At 38.5% G+C, this 19,425-nt stretch overlaps 1 protein-coding gene across 1 annotated transcript; it reads right to left on the reverse strand.

The window, feature by feature from the left end:
* Positions 1 to 14,148: 14,148 nt before the first annotated feature.
* Positions 14,149 to 15,123, reverse strand: LOC118856066 (olfactory receptor 5V1-like). The gene has a single exon (XM_036766123.1). It carries the CDS (start codon positions 15,121 to 15,123, stop codon positions 14,149 to 14,151), a length of 975 nt encoding a protein of 324 aa, XP_036622018.1.
* Between the last annotated feature and the right edge of the window lie 4,302 nt (positions 15,124 to 19,425).

The following is a 19,425-nucleotide window of genomic DNA, read 5'->3' on the forward strand; positions in this document are numbered from 1 at the left end:
AGTCAGAAAGATCTGAGTTCGAATCCAGCCTCACACACTTATTATCTGTGTCATCCTGAGCTAGTTATTTACCCTTTGTTTACCTTTGTTTCTTCAACTGTAAAATAGGGATAATAATAGAAATTGTCTTGGAGGGCAGCTGTGAGGATGACATGAGAAGTGCTTAGCACAGCGCCTGGCAGCACACAGATGTATAAACTATATCGATGTTATCTATTGTGATTATTTTGGCTATCATATTCTCCTAGTATTCCTGCCTTTCTAACCATTCCTGTAACCTTTATAGACCTCTAAAGAAGAGAATTTCTGAAGCGCCTGTTCTTGGCCCACTTCTCTTCTTTCTCTACTCTCCCTTGAAAATATCATTCAGTCCTATGGATTCAACTGTGTCTGTGCAAGTGACTCTGAAACATTTATAGGAAGCTTTGACCTCCCATCTGAGCTCTAGAGAGAATTCTAAAAAACGCTTCCTTTATGATTCCAGCCCATCTGGCTACGACCTTATCTCTTTTCTCTCCTTCACTGCTACATTTCTTGGAAAAGTTGCTTTTGCCCACGATTCCATTTCTAAATTTTTCCAAGACACCACTAACTGGATGGCACACCCTCATTTCAAACATTACATGTCCCAAACCAGGTGCTATTTTTCAATTAAGGAAACTGAAGCTGAGATCGAGGGCTTTGCCAAAGATCTCACAGGTAGGAATTGTCCGGGCTCAGATTCAAACCCAGGGAGTTTGACTCCCTGCTGTGGATCAGATGTTTTAGGGTGAATGGAGCCAGGAGGTAGAGTGAGAGGAGCACTAGACCTTGAGACAGAAGACCTGGATTCTAGTCTTCCACTTAAGGATCAGGTGGCCCTGCACAAATCATCTTTAACCCTTTGGGTCTGAGTTTCCTCATTTATAAAATAAAGTGGAGGTTGGACGAGATGATGTCTAAGGTCCCTTCCAATTAGAACATTTCTTTAGTTCTTTATAGTGTCCTTCTTAAGGGGCGTGTTTTCTTTTCTAACATATTCCTGTAGCTCACTTTGTCATCTAGAGACAGTAACTTGCCTCCAGGCTAAGAGGGGTCTCCTGCTGAGGTCTGCAGGCATGGATAGGGAAGTAGACCAGAGTAGGCCTAACATAAAACACATGTTCACCAACAAACCTGTGGCTGCACCTTCTGGTTTAATGGAATTATTGGCTCAAGAGGTAGATCAGTGGGAATAGCAGCCAGTAGCTTCATTTGTTTAATCTTCTATTCTCTCCCAGTTTTGTTGGGAAACAAATCTGGTCCTTCCTTTCTGAAACACCTTTCAAATCTTTCCTTCCAATTCTTCTTGTTGTTCCCAAGGCTTCTTCTGGTCCTCACCACCAAGTGCCTGCCTGAGCTACTGCAGCAGCCCCAAAGAAGGTCTTCCTCCCTCTGTTCCCTCCAAAGCAGCCTCCACGCTGGGCAGCCTCATCTTACTAATACATTGATCATTCTGCTCTACCATCCACAATGGCAATACAATGGTATTTTGCTGAATTGACCAATTGGTTTTTTTTTCCAATTAAATTGTCCAGATTTTTTTACTTTACTCAAACCCTGCAGAAAATAAATTTGATGGCCCTCATTATTCCTAGGTTTCACCTGTGGTGAGAACATGGTTTTGCCCATGGATTCTCTAGGATAAAGAATTAAATGACATTAGGAAACTCAGAAAAAATTAAGAATTTTCATGTTAATTAAAGAAATATGACTTACCTCTCGCTTTGGAATTTTCTTCTTTAAAAAAAATAAAATAAGTGAATGAAGTTAGATGGAAAACACAAAGGAGAGGTTTTGGTTTCTTGAATGGGAAGAAAATTAATTTCGTGAGCAAAAAAATGGAAAAGCTCCTACTTTAGTCTTCAGAACAGAGGTGGAATCAGCCTCTGGCAGTGAGCTTCTGCCCTTGCGGTGAGATGATTTGGGCTTTTCAGGTCCTCCTCAGATGGCTGCTCTAAGTTCTTGCCTCCCCTCAGGGGTTACTGCTGTGTGAGATCTGGGACATCAGCTTGAAGAGTTCCAGGTTATAAACAAGGTTGTTTCTTATTAACCTGGTCAATCCCTAGAGGCCAGAGCAGGCTTTAGTCCCTGAGGTTATTTTCTTGAGTCTATAGACTAGCTCCTCTTTTGTGCCCCAAGCAATAAGATTTTCTTTTTCCCCCAGGGTTAGAAGCTGATAGAATGTTAAAGAGCAAAGGGACTCTGATGTTTATCTCTTTGAAGCCTTTCTGAACTTACTTCCTTGTCAACATTTTGCTCTTCCTTTACTATATTATTCTGGCATTTTAAACTTCAGTTCACTTAAAGATTTATTGTCTGTTGTCTGTGCCACCCTGAACTATGCACTCACAGAAGTCCCTGCCCTCATGGACCTTACAATCTAGTCTTTAAAAGTGCATGAAGCACCTGGGGCTCTCCTTCACCTGAGAACTCCCATGACTGCTACCCCCAGGTTGGAGGCATATCATGAGTGTGGGTCAACATTCACTCAAAATCAGAGTTCATGAGCCTTTCTTGAAGTGTTCCTTTTGTCAGCTTACCAGAGGAAATACTAGTTCAAAGCAAGGGACATATAATTCAATAGCACAGCAAAGTAAGTGATCCAAGAGTCTCCCCAGACAAACCAGGGGATACTCTTCCTTAGGTAACAAGATTACCTGTGGGAAAGAGGGATATACAGGAGCTTGAGTGGACTAGTGTATAGGTAAAGCATATGCATGAGCAGAGAAGACACAAGGGGAGCATTCATGGATGGAGCAGACATGGCAAGGAAAAATGGTGCATCTTACAGTATTGTTTGCCCTTGTGAAATGCCCCTGATATCCTCTAGTGATGTCTCTGGGAAGGCTGCTGTATTCTCTGAGCTTAGGGACTCAGCTGCTTGGTTTTAGAGGCCTCTTCAGGCCCTCTGCTGTTCTCATTACTCTTAAGTCCTATTGGAGGGGCTATGCTATCTCTTCCTGCTGGGAGAATAGTTCTTCCTTGGAGCCCTAGCTCCATAGGCTATTTAGGCCACAATCAACCAAGGAGCCAGCAGACACCCTCAGGCTTAGATTGTAGGTTTTTTAACTTCATTGTTTCTGCCTCAAGCAGCCTCTCTGTGGATTCAGTCTACTTTCTGACTTGCAATGAGAAAGTTCCTTTCAATTTCTTTCCATTTTCATGATGGCAGTTATGCTCCATGCATATCGCAAGACTGGAAAAGGTCTGGGTGGAGCTGGCTTTGCCTTATATATTCCCTCCTCTTCCCCTTGCACCCTGCCCCCCCCCCACCCGACCTAAACACCACACAGAGTCCTTGATTTTAGTTCTGTGTCAGAGAGGACAGCTGTAGTTTGCAACCAGGTCAGAAAGGAGCAAGATCCTTTGTGGGACAGTGTGGTTGGGGGCCCTAGCCATGGCTTAGGAGTGGAGAGGTGACTCCAAGGTTGGGCCCCAAGACAGACTTCAGAATATAACAGTAAGAAGGACCTGAGGCTTGGAGCCTCATTTCCCATACCTCAGCACTACAACTTTATTATACTAATAGCTGCTAAAAACAAAACAAGACAGAAAAGTCAATAAATAAAAATGAATAAACAAAGGAGGAAGAAACCAACCATAGATAGCTACTATGGGGAGAGGAAGATCTGGGTTCATATTCAGAGGAAGATAATGGGGTTAAAAAGTTACTCCTTTTTCAGTGAAAAATGTCGAATGGTCCCAAGCACAAAAAGAGTTCTTGAAAGAACTTAAAAAGGACTTTAAAAATCAAGTAAGAGAGATCAAGGGAAAAATTAGTGCAATCCAAGAAAATCAAGAAAATTATGAAAAGTCAACCAACTTGAAATAGAGAATCAAAAACTTAAGGAAGAAAATAATTCCTCGAAAGCCAGGTTTGGGGAAAGGGAAGCTAATGACATTGTAAGACACCAAAAAAAATCATAAAACAAAATCAAAAGAGTGAAAGAATAGAAGAGAAAGTAAAATATTTTATCAGGAAAATAACTGATCAATAGAACAGATTGAGGAGAAATAATATAAGAATATTTGGACTACTTGAAATTTATGATAATAAAAAGAATCTTGATCCAATATTAGAAGTTATCAAGAAAAATTGCCCTGAAGTTTTAGAACAAGAAGGCAAAGCAGAGAGAGAGAAAAAAATCTTCCAATCACTACTTGAAAGAAATTTCAGGAGGATGTTTTACATAAATATCATAGCCAAGTTTCAAAGCTCCCAGGTTAAGGAAAAAATATTGGAAGCAACAAGAAAAAAAAAAGTTAAAATATCATGGAGCTACGATAAGGATTACACAAACCTAGCAGCTATTAAGTTAAAGAACCATAACTTACCAAAGCAAAATTAAGTATAATCCTGAATGAAAAAAAATGGACATTTAAGGAACTGAAAGGGTTTCAAGTTTTTGTGGCAAAACCTCCAGAACTTAAGGGAAAATTCGACATATAACATCCAGGAGAAATATAAGGTAAACATTGAAGACCAAGTGTAAGAGACTCAATAAGGTCAAATTGTTTACTTCATATATGTGAAAATATTAGCAGTAATCTTAGGATTGTCATCATTATTTGGGTAGTTGGAAAGAAAAGCTTGGGCTGAGCTGAGTATGATAGGGTGATTCTAAAAAAAAAACTGTAGGGAGAGAGAAAGGGGAGTAATTATCTCATACAAATGAGGCATAAAAAGAAAAATTGATACAAAAGAAGCTAGTGGGGGGCGGGGCATTAGTGCTGGAAACTTCCTGTCATCAGGAATGAGTTAAAGAGGAAACAACATATGTGTGTGTATGCATATGTATGTGTGTATATACATATATATCTATACATATATGTATGTCCATCTGTCTGTATGTATGTATCAAAGTCTTCTAAATTCATAAAGAAATAAGAGGGCAAGGGGATAGGGTGGGGGAAGGGGACAAGGGAGGGACTCTTAAGAGGGGTGGGTAGGGTCAGGAATAGGAAGGTAAGGTAGCAGGCAAAAAGAAGTAAAGCAGAGGAGTGAGGAGGAGGGATAGGGTAAATAGGGTGAGAAGGAAAGTGAGGAAAAATAGGAAGGAGGAAAATACACAACAAGGAATTGTAGGTTAGATTGTGAATGGGATGAATTAACCCCTAAAATGGAAACGGATAGCAGATTAAAAATTTGAATTCAACAATGTGTTGCTTTCTGAAAACATCATAAAAATGAGAGATACATACAAAGATAAAATAAAGGGCAGGAGGAGAATTTATTATGTGAAAAAAAAAGCAAGGATAGTAATCATGATCTCAAAGTGAAAGTTAAAATAGATTTAATCAGAAGTGAAAAATAGAGAAACTACACTACATGTCATCAATATTATTCAATTTTGTTTTAGACCGTTTAAAATACCTCAACAGTATAAAATAACTGAGCGTACACCTATCAAAACAGACATGGAAACTATATGAACATAAACATAAAACACTTTTTATACAAATAAACACAGATCTAAATAACTGAATCATATTTATTATCCATGGGTAGGTAAAGCTAATATAATTTTAAATGACAATTTTACCTAACTAATCTATTTATTCAATGTCATCCCAATTAAGTTAGTAATTTTTTTTTTTTACTGAGTTAGAAGAAATAATTACAAAATTCGTTTGGAGAAACAAATAGTCAGGAACTTCAAAGAAGCCAGGGGAAAAAGATGTAATGGAAGTAGATTCAGCAGTATCAGACCTTAAACTATGTTATAAGGTGAGAGCATTGTTGAAGTGTAAAATGGGTAATTTTGATTATTTTAAATTAAAATTTTCTTGTATAAGTAAAACCTATGTAGCCAAGAATAGAAGGAATGCAGAAAATTGGGGGGGGGGGACTCTCTTAGACAATCTCTCAGGTAGGATGTGCTTGGGTTGGAATATTTCTGTGGTATGGGGAATGATGAGGTGGTTGATTTAGAAAAACATGGAAAGACTTGGACTTACGGAGAAAGATGCTGTCCACTTTCAGAGAAACAGAGGATAGGAGGAAATGAGCATAGTATGGTCTTACATATATGTGTATGAGTGTATATGTGTATATATGTATATGTCTATAGATATCTGTGAATGTGTGTATGTGTGTGTATATATCTATCTATATACACATGTATATATATATATATATATATATATATACACACACATGTATATATACTTACTTGTAGCCTTCTTCAGGGAGGGGGCAAAATAAAGTAAAAAGTGCACAGCAGAGAACAAAACAAAACCAACAAGAAAGTAAAGCTGGGCAGCTTTGAAAACAATGTGTACCATTTGTTATATACATTATGTTGAAATGGAAATTTATTGTTTTATATTGAATCCTCTTATATTCTGCTGTGTTCATGTCAATTTTTTTCTTTTCTCATTTCGTATTTAAGTTTAAAGTAAAAAAAACTATAAATTTTTTTTTTAAAAAGGTATGATAATCCTTTGGGTGAGGAGACATCCCTTTTGCCGTGGATGTATCACCCAGTTTTTCTTTTTCTTTTTTTTTTATTGTAGACTTAAATAATAAAATTTAAATACACAATAAAAAAGTAACATTATAAACTTAAATATTAAAACTTAAATACAAAATTGCATGCCCAGGCAGGAGATGGGCCATATGGTTGGGGAAGGGGGGATGCCAGTCCTGCCCAGGCCAGGTGAGCCTGCCCAGAGGAGGGCAGAGAGAGCCAGGGAGCCTGGCCCCTGCTCAGAGGTCTTCTACCAGCTGCAGGAGAGAGCTTGGAGGGGAGAAGGATCTGAAATCGAGAGAAGCTGAAGTCCAGAAAACCATTTGAAGGGAGGGAGGGCTGGTGGCAGAAGCAGATGTGCCTCCCAGAGAAGCCATAGAGCATTGTGGGAACTGGAACCATCCAGCTTGGCGGGGGGGACCCAGGTCCACTGGCTCTGGGGCTTAGCAAGGTCTCTCTACCAATCCATAAATGAAGATTAAAAACAAACAGGAAAAATCCTTTAACTGAGCTACTATATATTATTCTTTTATAAATAAAGTTTCTCTGTTACTTAAAAAAAATTGTTAGCATATAAATAGAAGGAGCAAAAGAGAAAGAGAACATGTAGTTGGTTCTAATAATTTCTTTTTATTGCCTTTTGCAAATTTACTAGCTTTAATTTTGGTAATTTGACTTTTTAAAAATCTGCTTGACTAAAGGTTTATTGATTTTATTGGTTTCCACAAAGAATCAGCCCCCAGGTTTGTTTTTACTATTTCTATGGTATTTTTCCCCATCATATCTCTTTTTTTTCTGAGTTTTTTGGTACTTAGCTTGTGTGTTTTGATGCTCTAGGTTTTTGATTTTTTTAAAAAATAGTTGCATGTTCCCTTTATTATTCCTCTTTTTAAAGTTTGGTAACGTATTTTTAGCCACGGCTTAATGTGCAACCTAAAACTTATGGTATGTTGTATCATTACTATTCTCCTCTCCAACACAGTTGTTTAATTCTTTCTATGATTTGTTCCTTCATTCAGGATACCAGTACTAAGTCTCAAATTTTGCTTTTTGTTCCTTGTATTAATAATTATTTTTATTGCATTATAGTCTAAAAAGATGTGCTTGATATTTCTGCTTTTTATATTTATTAATAAGTTTTTGTGCCCATTGTCTACTTTTGTAAAGGTGCTAAGAAATGCTGAGAATTTGTATTTTCTTTAGTGCTACCATTCAGAAAATGGTATTTGTCTTTCTTTTTTAAAAAATTTTATTTATTTTTGTTACATTTTGAATTCTGAGCTGTCACCCTCCATCCCTTTTAACACCGCATTACATAAGATCAATATTTGACACAGATTGTATGTGAAAGCATACAATACATACTTCCATATATCCATAGTTCTTTCTCTAGGGGTGGTTAAGATCTTTCTTCATAGGTCTTTTGTAGTTGATTTTAATACTCATATTACTCAGAAGGGCTTAGTCATTTACAATTCCTCTTTGAAGAATATTGCTGTTATTGTATACAACATTCTCTTGGTTCTGCTCATTTCACTCCCAATTATTTCATGCCAGTCTTTCCATGTTTTCCTAAAATTAACCTACTTGTCATTTCTTGCAGCACAGTAATATTCCATCACAATCATATACCATAACTCATTCAGCCATTCCACAACTGATGGGCATCCCCTCAATTTCCAGTTCTTTGCCACCACACAGAGAGCTGCTATATATATTTTTTTAAATACAGGTTCTCATAGCTCTTTGAGCATAATTCCAGATTGCTCTCTGAAATGTTTGGATCAGTTCCAGGTCCATCAACAGTGTATACCAGCCTCCCAGTTTTTCCACATTCCCTCCAATATTTGTTATTTTCCCTTTCTATCATATTAGTCAATCTGACAGGTGTGAGATGGTACCTCAAAGTGATTTTAGTTTACATTTCTCGAATCAATTATGATTTAGAGCATTTTTTCTTATGACCAAACATAGCTTTGATTTTTCCCCTACAAAAGCAGCCTGTTTATATCCTTTGACCATTTACCAATTGGAGAAAGACTGATATTCTCATACATTTCACAAAGTTCTCCATATATTTAAGATATTAAGATTTAAGGCCTTTATCTAAGAAACTTTCCATAAAAAAAATTTCCCCCAGTTTTCTGCTTTCCTTGTTATATACCTTATCTTGCATATATTGATTTTATTTGTACAAAACTTTTTAATTTAATGTAATCAAAATTATCCCATTTTATATCTAACAAAGCTGTCTCTTGTTTACTCATAAATTCTTCTCTTATCCATAAATCTGAAAAGTATTATGTTCCATGTTCTCCTCATTTGCTTATGATATATCCCCTTATGTCTAGGTCATATATCCATTTTGGCCTTATCTTCATAAATGGTGTAGGATATTGATCTATACCTAGTTTCTGCCAGACTGCTTCCAGTTTTCCCAACAAATTTTACCAAATAGTAAATTCTTATCCCCAAAGCTTAAATCTTTACATTTATCAAATACAAGGTGTTTATAATCAGCATTAGTCTTTCAAATCTAATTTGTCCTATGGTCATTTCAGTTTTATATTTTCCTAATTTCTATTTCTGTTAGATTTATTGTGTTATGGGAGACATATAAATGTCTCCTACAACTGTTAGATTACTTTTTTTGGTCCGTTTTCTACCTTGTTTACCCGTATGAATTTAGATGCTATATACCACTTTGTGCCAATACCCTCAATGGTAACAATAACTTCATCTGATGCATAGGAAATTTTGTACCAGTCTCCCATGGTCATCCTCTGTGTAGTTTTATTTTTTGTATGTGTTATTTATATGCAGCAAATTGCCGGGCCATGTTTTGTTACCTATTCTCCCCTTGTCTTTCTTTACATTGGATTTTAAAATCCAGGTACATTTATGGTTATAATTATAGAATTTCCATCTTCTTCTATTTATTTCTTTTGTCTTGATTTTTGCCTCCTTCCCAGTTAACATTTTGTTCCTGAGATTAATTTTGCTTGTAGTAATTGAATGCTTTTCTGTGTCTACCAGCTTTCCCTCTCACTCCTGATTACCACCTCCTCAAAGCTCCTTGAATCAACTTAAATTGTTGATTTCTCTTTCTTTGTTACGCGTCCCCATATCTTTGACCTTCCTCAACCAGAGAAATGTGTTATTCGAAAACTTGCCTTCCCACTTCAGCACCACAGCTAACATTTTACCTTAAATAATATGCTTTTGTGGTGTTTTGTCCTAAGAAGTTTTCATTTATTATGTCCTCAATATACCTATCTTTTTCTGAATTGCATTGTGTCATGTATGGGATATGAATGAACATATATAATATAGGTTATACATGTATAAACACACACTTATAAAAATAACACATTTACACAAATACACTGTGGGGAAGGAGAAAAAGAGAGAGAGAGAATAAAAGAGTAAGGCTTAAGTGAGATAATGGATATAAAGTACTTTGCTAACCTTAAAGTGTACATACACAATATACATATACAAACACATATATTAATTATTATCATCATTATTATTGCTATTAGCCTACAATTGCCAAGGCTAAGTGTGGTGATAATTTCATTCCCTTTTATTGAACTCCCCTGACCTCAAGCAATATTTAAAAGAATGTGCTAGTAAGTAATAACAACTGGATTCTCCAAGGGAAAAAAATTATGCCCGCACACTTTAAAAATTTAATGTTACTTATTTTAACCTTTGACAGAAATAGAAGAGTATAAAGCAGCTTGACATTACTTGTGATTCAAACAACGTGAGTTGTCACCAAATTAATTTTGCTATGGTATAAATTTCACAAATAAGTGCAGTTTTTCCTTGTAGTTTTATGTTGAATTCATCATTGTTATTCAGTCATTTTAGTTGTGACTGATTCTTTGTGATCCCACTTGGGGTTGTCTTGGCAAAGATACCGGAGTAGTCTGCCATTTCCTTTTCTAGCTCATTTTACAGATGAGGAAACTGAGGCGAATAAGGTTCAGTGACTTGCCCAGGGTCACACAGCTAGTAAGTGTCTGAGGCCAGATTTGAACTCAGGTGTTCCTCACTACAGACCTAGTGCTTTATCCACTGGGCCACCTAACTGCCCATGAATTCATTAAGAAGCATCAAGGGTGCAGCAAGAGCTAATTTTCGAAACCATTCAGTGTATGATGATGATGGTTGAGGATGGTTCTCATTCAGAAAAAATTCATTCTTGGCCCTTAGCTCAAAAAATCATAATAAAACTTTTTTTTTTCTTCTCTTCCTGTTTTAGTCTGATCAGTATGCACCAGTAACCTAGCCATCCAGTTATCTACTTCAGGCCATCTTATCATCTGCCTGCCTCATGCATTAGTCATTTCCCACTCATTTCCCACCACAATCCCTTTCCACCCCTCTTTCCCTGGCTACCACCTGCCTACAAATGTCTGCTCTTGCAAGAATGTAAGCTCCTTGAGGGCAAGAACTGTGTATCCTTTTATATTTGTCCCCAGGACTAAACAAAATTGGTGACACATAGTACATGCTTGATAAATGCTTCTTTCTTTCTTTCTTTCTTTTTCTTTCTTTCTCTTTCTTTCTTTCTTTCTTCCTTTCTTCCTTCCTTCCTTTCTTTCTTTCCTTCCTTCCTTTCTTTCTTTCCTTCCTTCCTTCCATCCTTTCAACCCTTTCAATTTTCACCTGGGACCTGTTCGTGGCTTCTCCTGTTTTGACCTACGACCTTGTTACCCATCTTGACCCATCTTTGGTGGCATAAGGTAGTTTATGGCTGGTGGAGAGTCCTTCGTTCTGTAGGTGATATAGTGCCTGCCAAGTGGTAGGAAGGCAGTTCTATGGCATATTTTAAAAGATATTTTATTGTAATTATACTATGATAAAAATCATCTGAGAGTGTCATGTAAGAAGTCAAAAGCTTGCAAGCATATTAACAACCTATATTAATTTCCCAGATGAAAGAGAAGTACAGAAGTGGTGCTCAGTAGAAGCTTGATATTGTACAACTATAACAGTATGAAATGTGTAATGTTTTAGACATACAGTTCTTCAAATTGTAAATATCATAGGACAGCGTGATAGGCATCAAAAGCCCCAGTTAGTAAGGATCTTTCACCCTCAACATCAGTACTTTTAAAAATTTAATTTCACATTTGTTATTGGGTAATTACAATTATTTAACAGTTACACTTTTCAAAAATTCTAATTATTAAGAAGATTATCCTTTTCCTCCAACGCATCAAGATTAAAGTTGCTTCTTCGGTAATAACTGACTATGCACCAGGCACGATGCTAAGGGCTGGAAATAACAAAAGAAAGGCAAAAACCCAAATAAATCCCAGTCCTTGCTCTCAAGAAGCTTCTACTTGAAGGTCACAGTCATGTACTATTGCATTACACTCTGGGTTTGCACCCCTTCAACTCTTCTCTGTCATTCCCATTATAGGAATCACTTATATAAGAAGAGTTAAATTGATGTGGACTAGGGGTTCTTAACTATTTTATATGGCATGGATTCCAGTAGCAGTCTGATAAAGCTTACAGACCCCCTCCTCAGTCAGTCAATAAACATTTTATTAATCATTTAGCATGTGCCCTCTGTTACGTGTTGAGAATATAAAGAAAGTTTTACCAAGGATACAAAGAAAGACAGTCCCTGTTCTCAAGGACCTTATGGCCTCATGAGGAACACAACATGGAAACATCCATGCACAAACAAGCTGTACAAACAAGCTGTAAAAAGGATTAATTGGAAATTTTTTTTAAATGGAAGGAGCTAGACTGAAGAGAGGTTGGGAAAGGCTTCCTGCAGAAGGTAGGATTTTAGGTGGCCCATGATGGGAATGCAAGAAAGGCAGAAAATGGAAATGAGATGGGAAAGTATTCCAGGAAAGAGGTATCTATGGCCAGTGAAAATGCCAGGAGTGGGGACATAGATGTCTTTCTCAAGGAACAAAAAGAAAACCAGTAGACCAGAGAGTAATTGATGGAATGTAAGATGTAAGAAGACTAAAGGTAGCAATCTCTAGGGCACTGGCAGGGGGGAGGTGGGAGTGAGGAAAAAATATTTACATGATATTTATTTAAAAGAAATAGCAATTTGTACATGATAGAATTGTAGTTTCCTGTGCAATCATCTTTTTTAAAAAAATTACTTTATGGGGGCAGCTAGGTGACCCAGTGAGTAGAGCACCTGCCCTGGAGTCAGGAAGACCTGAGTTCAAATCTGGCCTCAGACACTTGACATGCTTACTAGCTGTGTGACCTTGGATAAGTCACTTAACCCCAATTGCCCTGCCTTCGTGCCTCCAAAAAAAGAAATACAAAAAAATTACTTTATGCAAATGCTTGTATTATTCCAAAATTAAAAATAAATAAAACAAAACAAAAAGACTAAAGGTGAACAGGAGCAGTTTATGAAGGGCTTTGAATAACACAGCATTTTATATTTGATCCTTGAGATGTTAGGGAGGCACTGGAATTTGTTGAGTAGAGGGGTGAGATGGTCAGACCTGTGGTTTAGGAAGATCACTTTGGCATCTGAGTGAAGGATGGACTGGAGTAAAGACAGACCAATCAGCAGGCTATGGAGTAGTCCAGACATAAGATGGTAAGGGTCTGGTATCAGTAAAGTGGCAGAGTAAGAAGAGAGAAGGAACAAATGCAAAAGATATCATAGATGGGATCATCTTCAGCCTTGGCAATAGATAAGACATAGGGAACAAGAGTGAGGAGTCATGAATGACACTAAGATTGTGATCCTGGTGGCTAGGAGGATAGGAGTATCCTCAATAGTAAAGAGAAGCTAGGGAGAAAGGAGGATTTGGGGAAAAATGGGGTTCAGTTTTGGACACGTTAAGTTTAAGATGTCTATGGGACATCAGGTTCAAGATGTCCAAGAAGTGCTTGGAGATATGACACTGGAGGTCAGCAGAGAGATTTAGTGCCAGATAAATAGATTTGAGCATCATCAGCAGAGAGATGATAATTGAATCCATGGAAGCTGATGAAATCACCAAGTGAAATAGTATAGAAAGGAAAGGGAAGAGAGTCCAGGACAGAACCTTGTGGGGCACCAAGGTTAGTGGGCATGACCTAAATAATAATCCAAAAAAGAGACAGAGAAGGAATGATCACCTAGGTAGGAGGAATACTAGGAGAGGATAGTGTCAGGAAAACCTAGAAAGAAGAAAGTATTGAGGAGAAGAGGGTGATCAACAGTGGCAAAGGCTACAGATGAGGACTCAGAAAAGGCCATTAGATTCAGCAATTAGAGAATTGTGGATAACTTTGGAGAGAGCAGTTTCAGTTGAATGATAAAGTCAGAAGGCAGATTCTAGAGAATCAAGAGAGTGAAAAGAAAGGAAATGTAGGCACTGATTTTAGATGGCCTTCTCAAGCAGTTTAGCCACAAAGGAGGAAAGACATGGAGTGATAGAGAGTTTTTTCCAGGTGAAGAAAAATGGCATATGTTTGTTGGTAGTAAGGAAGCAACCAGTACATAGGTAAAGACTGAAGGTAAAAATGGAGAATGGAAAGAATAGAAAGGACTGTGTGGTGGTAAAGAAGAAAGTTTTTAGATGCATCAAATACATAGGATTAGAAAGGAAACCAATTATATTAAAAAGTTAATAAGTTTTTTCAAACCAGCTTCATGGACTCTAGGTTAAGAATGGATTTGAACACTAGAATCACCAGATAAAATATACCCTTCACATAGTTTCCTCAAAGCACCTTTGACTTCCTTGTTTCTTAGGCTGTAGATGATAGGATTTAACATGGGAGTTATAATACAGAAGAGGACAGAGGCCAGGATGACCATATCTAGGGAGTAGCCTGAACTGGGCTGGTCATAGTTGAAGTTGATGGTGCCATAGTAAATGAGCACCACAGTGAGGTGAGAGGCACAAGTGGAGAAGGCTTTTTTCCGCCCTTGAGCTGACTGGATTTTCAAGATGGCAGAGATAATGAGCATATAGGACACAGCAGTGAAGAGGCAGGTGCTCATACCAAAGATGGCACTGGATACATAGACTGCAACTGCATTGACTGAAGTGTCTGAGCAGGAGAGCTTCAGAAGTAGGGGGATATCACAGAGAAAATGGCTGATCTGGTTAGGACCACACAAAGTGAGAGTTGCTGTGAGCCCTGTGTGTGTCAAAGAATTCACTAACCCACACATCCAGGACCCAGCTGCTAAGTAGGCACAGACCCTATTGCTCATGAGAACTGGGTAGCGTAATGGATGACAAATGGCTATAAATCTGTCATAAGCCATAGCAGCCAACAGGACACACTCAGAACCTGCAAAAGTAACAAGGAAGAAGACCTGAGACAGGCAGCCTGCATAGGTGATGGTCTTCTTCTCTCGGAAAAAGTTCACCAGCATGATGGGGACAGTGGTGGAGGTGTAGCAGATGTCCAGGAAGGACAAGTTGCTGAGGAAATAATACATAGGAGTATGAAGAACAGGGTTGATTCTGATTGCTGTTAATATGAGAAGGTTCCCCAGAAGAGCTACCAGGTACACAACCAAAAATATCAGAAAGAACAATCCCTGCAGTTCTGGGTGGTTGGAAAACCCCAGGAAGATGAATTCAGTGACACCTGTTTGGTTTCCCCTTTCCTTAATGTTCTTCATAGCTGAAAGGAAAATAGAAGGTGTCATTGTTTGGGGGAGGAGAGAGTAGACCCCTTCCTCTATCTTACCCCACTTCACTGCGCTACTGACTACAAGAATCATTGGGATGTACTTAACCAAGAACAGAGAGGGCCTAGGAAGGACAAAGATGGACAAACATATGCTCATATGAGGATAGCTAACCAAGGGAGGAACCTTGGCTTGACTGGAATTCTCCAATCATGAATTTGGAGTTCTCTCTGACTAGATTGATTCACTGATATTCACTTACCTCTCTGCACTGAGCTCAGTGATTGACTCACTGCTAGTTTATACAAAGGCTCTGCTGGTATGACATTCTTTCAGTCATATATTATAAATAAACATTAAGTGCCTACTATGTACCAAGTACTGTGCTAAGTACTGGGGTTACAAATAGAAAAAAAGAAAGACAGTCCACTCATACTGCTTTTTTTCTTGACCAGTCTCTGTGATCCTAAAGTCACAGAGCTAGTAAGTGTCTGAGGTCCAATCGGAGGTGCGGTCTATCTGATTCCAGGCCAGCACTATACCCACTAGGCCACCTAGCTGCCTTAGGCAGTTCACATGCTCCCAGGGCCCTCTAGATGGAGCCCCAAGGTGACATGAATACCCGGTGATACATTATGAGAGCATGTGGAACAAGAACCAACAGACACATTTGCTATTACACTATCATGTCCCTCATAAATCCCCTATCAAGGCTTAAGATCTCCAGTCTCCTCAAAACTCATTTTGAGAGGGGGAACTGTGGCAAACACTTACCCTAGGGGATGGGGGAGGAAGAGGCACAAGACTGAGGAAAGGTGATCTGGGGTAGAACAATCATCAGAACAGAAAGTAGCAGAGGGAAGCAAAGAGAGAAATCAAGGAAGTGAATTAATTACAAACTCTGCCTCCTTGGCAACTTTTACTTAGAACTGGCTCTGTCTACATGTATAAGGTCAAGCTACAATGGGGCTGGGTTTTTTAACAATCACACCAGATGGAGTTCATCTCTTCAAAGTAGTTGTCTGGAGAATCTTTAGGCTCATACTTTATATATTTATATTTTGAGGCACCTAGGTGATACAATGGTTAGAGTGCTGGGCCTGACATGGGGAAGACCTGAATTCAAACTGGGGTTCAGAAACTTTCTAACTGTGTGACACTGGGCAAGTCACTTAACCTCTAATTCCATTTGTTCACTATAAAATGGAATAATAACAGCACTTACCAGGCAGGGTTTTTGTGAGAATCCAATAAGATAAAATTTGTATAGCCCTTAGCCCAGTGGCTGGCACAAAGTAGGCACTTGATAAAAATGTCTTTCCTTCTTAATCCAGTGATGGTGTCAATATTTAAAACTTTTAGGGAACTTCTTTTTGGGAATTGACTTCTGAGCCTTCAGGGTTGCTTTGAAGCATCCTCCGTGGGGACAAATCTTCATTCTTTGAGGGCGGATTTAGTTTGGGGGAACAAGCAGAGATCATTCCTAACCTGTAGGTGATTAAACTGGGTTATAAAAGAATGAGATTGATTTTCATGTTTGGCTTTCCACTCTGATTTCAAGTTAAGAATGGGTGATAAGGTATGGGTGAACTTTATCAGGTTCTCCAAGAAAGGGAAGTAATAGTCCTGATCATATTATATGTGGAGAATGGTCCAGGATATTTCTTTTTAGAAATGCTTCTAGCAGCCTACATTTAGAACCTGAAGAGTGTTGGAGATCTGCTAGTCCAATTCCTTTATTTTGTGGAGGAAGAAATTGGTATCCAGAGAAGTTAAGTATTTTACCTAAGGCTATATAGCTAGAAAGCAGCAGATCTGAACCCAGATCCTCTTACTCCAAGATCAGCCCCTTTTCCAGTTTTCCAGGTTGTTTCTACAAGCCTTGGCTTCAGAGCTATCACATTCTCTTGGTTCTCCTCCCTTTCTAACCATTCCTTCTGTATCCTTTCCAGAACTCTGAAGAAAGGTTTCCATCAAAGGTCTGGCTTTGACCCACTTCTCTTTTCTCTCTACTCTCTCTCCATTGAAAATCTTATTCATTTATTTGATTTCAATTATGTTTATCTCTACAAGTGACTCTGAAACCTGTATCTGTAGTCTGGAAACTACAATGCTAAGTCTCTTCAAAGCAATGCAAGAGGGAACAATAGATTAGGAATGCAAATATATTGGGGAGAAAGACACTCTGGACAAAAGAAGGAAAAACCAGTAACATTTAGAGATCTGTGTACCGGATACATGAATTTCATGTAAGTAAAACACAAGTTTTAGAGTGAAAGAAGTGAAGATGCAAGAGAAGAGGATGAATGAAAGAGGTAAGAGAGGCAGTCAGTCATTCTTGAGGGGCTGTGGAAGAAACCAGTGATATTGGGGTAGAATATTCTATATCCAGTGGCTTCCAGAGAATGGGTCTTCAGCAGCTAAAATAAATCATACAGAGAGTAGAACAATAGCCCATGGGTGCAAGTGACAGGGAGGTATACTTCAGTTCATTATAGAGAATCCCCAAACACCTAGAGGTTCCCAAAAATGCAGTATAAGAGGTTATTTCCTCTCTTGATGGAAGTGGGAATTAGAGAGTGAGAAACATGGCATGAACTGGAGCCCAAATGGGTCCTCGAATTGGAAGCAAAAGGCCACGTGTGACCTCATCAGAACTGGGAAAGTCATTCAGCTTCTCTGGGTCTCTGTTTCCTCATTTACAAAATTAAGATAATAATGTTGGCAGCAGTTACCTCACAGGGCTGTTGTGAGGATCAAGACATAAAGTGCTTTGGAAACAGTGCTATTCTTATTATCACAGAAAAAGATCACATGGATAAAGAATGTCTATTGTCCAAATTAGGATATGAATCTCAACAGCCATCCTATAGTGTTTTTCAGTAGTACATGAATCTAGGTCCTGCAAAGCAAGTGGTCCTTCAACTGTGTTGAGTTGAAAAGGAGTAGAGTGGCTTCAGCTGCATTCAGGACATTGTGAAGTAATTCTAATGACCTCAAGCTTCCTATAACGGCAAAGTCCCAGCTTTTCAATACAATCATTGTACTAGTGTTGCTCTATGGTCATGAGTACTGAATCACCACTGCTTCAAAGAAACTCAAGATAGTCACCACCCTGAGTTCAATGGAGAAGTGCATGGTAAGCAGGCTAAAATACCAATGAGGAACTGTTTTTTTTTAAAAAAGGAATACCTGTGAACAGCATCATCAAAGAATTTTTTGTCAGAAAGAAAAGTCAGGCAAGGCATGTGGGAAGAGTGAGGGATGAGAGGTGGACAGTCAGAGTACCCCAAAGGTACCTGCCCTTAGATGTTAGGAGAAAAAGAAGACAGCCTCTAACATAGCAGGTGGACCCAGGCTTTCAGTATGACATAGACACGAGCAGCACAGGATGAGCAGGTATGGACAGCATGCAATATATACTCATAGATCGCAGTCCTAGAACTATGGGATCACAAAACCATTAGAGGATCACATTTTCCCCATTCCTTTTGCTGGCATCTGTATCTTTCAGGCCACTCTCTCAAGTTTCTCAGCGATTCTGTCAGGATCTTTCTCTCCTTCTTCTCCCCTGCTGTCAATCTCAGGGATTTACAGGTAACTTCTCTAACAACCTGACTTTCTTTTCAACTTTAGACTTGTAGGGTCACATGTAAGACCTCAGCAACTCTGGAACTGTGACAAATAAAATACCTGCAATTTTGAAATCCTACCATGATCAGCATATCCTCCCTTTCCGTCTCTCCTCTGACCCTCACAGTGAATCTGTCCTTTGCCCTTTTCATAGTCTATAGTCCCTTGACAGATCTCTATCCTCCCAATCCAACTCATTCCCCATGGTTTTGTTTTTACTATGTACAGCCTTGATTACATGCCTGCCATTTGAAGGTTTCACTAGTTACATTCCTCCACTCCCTTACATCCTTCAGCTTCACTATTAATCACCTATAATTATTCATCTTTGCTTAGCCCTCAACACCTGATTTCACTGCTTCTCCTCCTGGCTTCTGAGTGTCAGTGGTGAAAATCATGAAACCCTGAATTACAATGCCTAATTCTTGACAGTACCTCTGATCTACCTCATTCCCTTCATATGTTAATTCCCACAGCATCAATTCCACATTCTTCCCTCTCTCTGAACCTCATTCTCACAAATGATGATTTTGCCACTTGCTGGCATATTATAAAGGGAATTCTTTGCGTGTATGGATTGTACAGGAAAGCCAATGAGGTTCTGTCCAAATTTTGCAATTCTGCCTCCTCTTTACTAAGATTGAGGATATCAGACACAAT

Source organism: Trichosurus vulpecula, chromosome 7 (assembly GCF_011100635.1).
Source record: "Trichosurus vulpecula isolate mTriVul1 chromosome 7, mTriVul1.pri, whole genome shotgun sequence".
NCBI lineage: Eukaryota > Metazoa > Chordata > Mammalia > Diprotodontia > Phalangeridae > Trichosurus > Trichosurus vulpecula.